The 5,715-nt window shown below is 33.9% G+C and overlaps 1 protein-coding gene across 1 annotated transcript; it reads left to right on the forward strand.

Annotated features, from left to right (window-relative positions):
- Window positions 1-3,758: 3,758 nt before the first annotated feature.
- LOC128240326 (uncharacterized) lies at window positions 3,759-5,715 on the forward strand. The gene has a single exon (XM_052956930.1). The coding sequence runs from the start codon at window positions 3,798-3,800 to the stop codon at window positions 4,731-4,733; it is 936 nt and encodes a 311-aa protein (XP_052812890.1). The 5' UTR covers window positions 3,759-3,797; the 3' UTR covers window positions 4,734-5,715.

Here is a 5,715-nt window from a genome sequence, read left to right on the forward strand (position 1 = left end):
AAGAGCAAATTTTTGCGTAAATATCTGCAAACCAATGATATAATATTGCTGACAAAATATCAGATCGCAGATTTACATATTTCCGTTTGAAAATTGAATGTTTTATGGCGTTACTAACGGTTTAAGAAATGGGCATTAAACATCAATTTTTGAACTTTTATATAAAAATCTGCGTTCTAATTTTTTGTCAGCAGTCTTATATAACTGCCTTCCTTGGATTTTCGCAAACATTGGCTCGTTCCAAGACAAAAAAAAAGTTGTTAAAACGTTCAATCTGTGAGAGTGCAGCATTAAAGGGAACTCCGAACGGTGTTGAAAAATAATATGACAGTCTCATGGATTGGCTGTATTTCATGCATCATTGAATCAAAGGTTTGAGCCCTCATAGTCATATAGAATTTTATTTATGTATTATGAGTTATGAATCTAATATCCCTAGCTAGTAAGTAAACAACAATCGACCAGCCTGGCATTATACAAAAATAATGTTATCAGGGCCTCACGAGGTGAACCACAATTATGGTCATGGACCTTGGGCCTTCTACATTAACAACTACGAATACACTGTTTTCATGAGATATAGAAGAAGTCCCAATCCCACTGAACTGCCTGATACGGTAATTAGTGAATGAACATAAAAACCACTGATGTATTTTAAAGATGCACGCCTTCTCCCAAAAGATTTACCACAACTAATGCAATTGGTTTAATTAACCGAAAAGGATGAAGAAGTATCGAAAAGAGTGATTCTTATGAAAGATACCGTGTTTACTTTGAAAGAAAGGTTCAGATAACACGGTACTCTACATTATGAGACGATAGTTAATTACTTTCAATATTTTAGGCTCTAACAGTCATTTGATAATTGTGCATTTTCAGCTATTAAATACACGGTTACCATCTTGTTATCAGTAGACAATAATTATCATAAGTGCATTCTTTTGTAGGTGCAATATTTAGTAAGTAGTTAAAGGTTTATCATTCAAAATCAGTGTTTGTTATACATGCGTATGTTTTAATTTTGAAAACGAGTGAAACTTTAACTTATTTGTGTTGAATTCAAACCATGTACACGTGTATGCTATATTTGTTGTCAGAATGGTTTCATTGTTTATTGAACATGCAGACTCATAACTTTGGGATAAGTCCGGTCCAATTGACAGTACATGTACTCTGTAATGGTGATAGTGTTTTTCTTTATTTAGATTTATCCATTATGATTTGTGTCTAGAATAATGTCATTGTTATCATTTTTGTACATGCTATGTATTGATATATGTATATCACAAAATAGTACATTGTAAATAAACGAAACTTTTATATATTGTTTTCCATTTTATTTCTTTACAAGAAGTACATTTGCTGTATCATATTGGAGAATTTCTTTGTTTTCGCCTATACATAACCCCCATATCAGAACGATTATCAAGAAGGTGGTGCTCAAAGGTGCAACAAACGACGTGCGTATAAATTTCAACGATTGTCATTTATGCCCGGCCACGCTTCTTATACAACTCTTACAGTGACAACCTTGTATATACAGTAACTACACCAACAACCCTCGTGACTAAAATAATACAACTAGTGATCGCGCTTGTTTGTAATTTCAATAACTCGATTTCAGTTCTGTAAACACGAGGGTGCTAACAATAAATCCAGAAACTGTTACAGTTTATAGTTGATAACAATAACATAAAAACTTGGCTTGACAATAACAGTTAAATGCGAGAGTGCATATACATATCGAAAAAAGTTTGGTCGAATATCCGACTGGCGAATGTAAAAATGATAGTGATTCTTATAGTGTTTGTTACAAATATACACCTGTGTACATGCACAAAATTACGACATATTAAGCCAATGTTTCTTGTGCCCTACCTCCAAGGTCAAGTTCACACTTAGTTTTCTATGCGATGCTGCATATATTTTCCACTTGTTCGTAAGTATGTTTTTCTTTATCCACATATTCCATTGCTATTTTACCCCTTTCTAAATGACCTTTGTATCACACCTTCGTACCATATCGGTGGGATTCGTCTCTTACAGCTTTTTACATTCGTCTCTACAGTTTTTTCACTTTTCCTTTACACAACAAAGGTAAAAAAAGGTAAAACAGAAAACTAGAAGGTACAAAATAGCTAGGGTACGAAACGAATGTTAACCAAATTAAGTTTCTATATATTAATTCTTTAATTCATTGACCAATTGCACGCGAAATAAATTGGACTTATTTCTAGTGTTTCACGGCCTCAAACACAATATATTGGAATGAAAATCCACCTTTGTACAAAACATTAAACAACGCTAGAAAAAAGATGACATTACTTCTAAGAAAAAAATGAAATTGGTAACCACTATGTATTCGATTAAGTGATTCAAACGATGCAAGAGTTCAAACAATGAGGTAAAAATGTAAACTAAGATGGCAGACCAAGTAGATCCAGCATGTTCAGCACGCCTTTGTTTTAGAATCACAACCCATTCAGGTTCAAAACTTACACAGATTGAAAGTAGCCAAAGGTTTTATATGGTAAAACCATAATTTGATCCATTGTCATGTGCTATAAAAGGACAATTACACATGTTACAATGAGTAGTCAATTTCGAATTGGTGCAAATTGCCCTTTATGTGAATTATTTGGAACGCAAGTTCAGTGTCCTCGACGATCAGCTGTTTCTTAAACGTGCACCGGGAGGACTAAAATGACTTGATCCAGTCATTATGTTATACTAGTATAAAAGCACTGTTTGTTCTGAAAAAACCCATCCTTTCGGCATAAAAGTGTTCATAAGTGCACCTTTTTGTGTGAAACGCACTAGTATTAGGGGTCGAAGCTCCAACATCTCTGGCGAGGCAATACAATTGCTGTTTTTGGATCTGAGTCTATACTAAGACTTGAGACTGTTAATCATGATCCATTGACCTAGTGCTCTATCAACTAGCATTGCAAGTATGTATCATTTGAAAGCAAATCAACATATATCCAGATTTTAACACATAAAAGAGTTAATTGGAAGTGCTTAAATATATAAGATTATGAATCAGCTAGACAGAAATCGATCACTCGATTCAAATTAAGCTTAATAGCGACACGCTCTACAACTTACACCAATACATAATGTTTACTCGACAGAACAGGTTGGCATTGCAGTTTTTGTAATCAAACTTTTTTATGATTTTTTTTACAAATAATAAGTTTTTATCCCAAAATAATCTCATTCGCAGTAAACTTCAGACATGTCAAGGTCACACTAAAATGCAGCAATTTGCCAACAGATAGTACTGCTTTTTGTGATAGAAAAGTTCCTTGATTGTTTACCCCTGTCTACAGGTCCGTGTACGTGTAGACTTCTTTTGTTTGTCCTACAGTATTCATGTTAATTAATTTTGTCAATAAAATGGCATTCAACGGAATGGTATCATATATTTTATTAACTGCCGGTTATAGTTTATTAAATGATTCAAGTATTTTCTTGATAATCAAGATATGTCTGCTGTAATTGAAGATTAATTTCCAGACGTCCTCTTTTAAACGTAAACAAAAATACTCTTGCTTAAAACATATTCATGAATGCATTTAAGCCGGTTTACCATATCGATTTAAAAGTAAATGAAAGCAGTTTCATTGATTGAATGAATGACAGCGTGTGATCTTTACAGTATCCCAATTTACGAATTTTAAAAGAACTACCATGGTCTGGTAATTTTGGGGGCGATGCATGAAATTAATTTTTACCATTTGCATTTTTCATTTTGATAGAAAAAGTCGTTTTTGATTCTTCATAAATGTATCAAAATGATGTGCGTTACCCGAAACAATTGGCTTCGGTATCTAACTATTATTCTTATAATTCTGTGCGTTTTCTTTGTTAATATTTATGTAAGAGATAACATCAAAAATGAAGCATTAGAAAAAGAATCTTTCTTGAAACAAAGACAGGATCGACACGATAAAAGAAACTCTGTTTCCAATGTTGCGGATAATTTGCACACGCCAGTCTCGAATGCTGGAGATGAAACAAAGGGAGCTCATGAAGAAGAATGTCGCTATGTATATTTGGACCTTGGATCTAACAAAGGCGTACAAATTCGAAAACTGTTTGAACCAGCGCTATACCCTGGAGCTGAGATCCTCCCTTATTTCGACAAAATATTTGGAAACGTTGAACAAAGGCGAAAATATGCGTGTGCTTTTGGATTTGAGGCAAATCCACGGCATTTTACAAGGTTGAAGTACATTGAAGATGCCTACAAACGAAAAGGGTTTCGTGTTACTTTCTTCAAAAATGCAGTTTCAAATGAACAAAACAAAAACGTGACAATTTTTTCGGAGACTAATTTTGACCTAGACTGGGGTGCAGGGATTCTTGATGTCGCTATTCATAACAAAGCAAACATGACTAGATACGAAGTACCAACAGTTGATATTGTGAAATTCATTAACGAGGAAATTAAACCACTAAATCCCAAAGCAGTTTTTGTTAAAATGGATATTGAAGGGTCAGAGTACACAGTACTACCTCACATGGTCAAAAACAAAGTTTTGTGCAAAAACGTTCTAACCTCGATGGTTGTTGAAATGCATGGATGGGCAAAAGAACAAATGAAATCAGAATTGGACCTTAAGAAATTGAAACAGAGCATGAAGGCACAAATATGTGCGCCTACAGAAATTGTGCCAGTTGATGACGAGTCATACAAAGATGACGTGGAAGTCGATCCTGGCGCTTAAAATAGAAACGGAAATTGCTATTACCACCACGATACTATTTGAACACGACCAGTGGACACCTACAGTAACATAAATGAAGCAACACGATTCGAGTATAAATACACAGATCAAGTGTTCTGGATTTATTGTCTACGAGACTAATGGATATAGAAAAAGTGCTTTAAGTCCAATACGTATCACACCTAGTTTGACATGTAATGACTTTCAAGTATAATGTCAAAAAACAACAGAAAATGCTCGATGGTGTGTGTTTTCTAGCAGATCGTAATGAATCTGTATTATCTGTATGCCTCATATTTTTCCACCTGAAAATAATAAGTGTGTTTATGTGAAAATGGAATAAAATCTATTGAGACACGTCACTGTTTTTATCTCCTTTAAACTAAATACAACAATAGAATCAACAAGGACATGCTCAGCCTCAAACCTGAACAACATCTCGTCTAAAGGCACACCGATTAAAGCCAAACATACACCAATCGTGATTTCGGTAACACCATTACTGAAATGTTAGTACTCTTTAAAACAGCACTCTTTCCAAGGGTATGGTCAATGGCGAACTAGAAGGTAGTGATTTCCACAAGTGTTTGGAATCTATGCACATTGGATGACTTATGTTTACATAGGGAATATCACGTGGCCGCAAAACCAAATCAAAAATGCCTCTTTTTTACGTTTATCCCGGACACACACACATAGTTCTAGAAAAATATAATTGAATATTACCACAAAGTTATACAATGCATAGGAATTGGACAATTATCTAAAAATAGTATTTGTTATTTCGTTGTGGTACCTTTGTCAGAACGTTATTTTGTTTTATAAATTGTATAAAATCACTTTTAATTTCTTTCTATACTTTGTATGAATTTGCTTATGTAAGATACCAATATATTTGATTTAAAAGATTTGTTCAACTCATTTTGCATAACCTTGGGGTCGTCGTAGTGCAAACGTTTTTCTACAAAATATAAAATAAAAT

Source organism: Mya arenaria, chromosome 1, assembly GCF_026914265.1.
Source record: "Mya arenaria isolate MELC-2E11 chromosome 1, ASM2691426v1".
In the NCBI taxonomy this organism is placed as follows: domain Eukaryota; kingdom Metazoa; phylum Mollusca; class Bivalvia; order Myida; family Myidae; genus Mya; species Mya arenaria.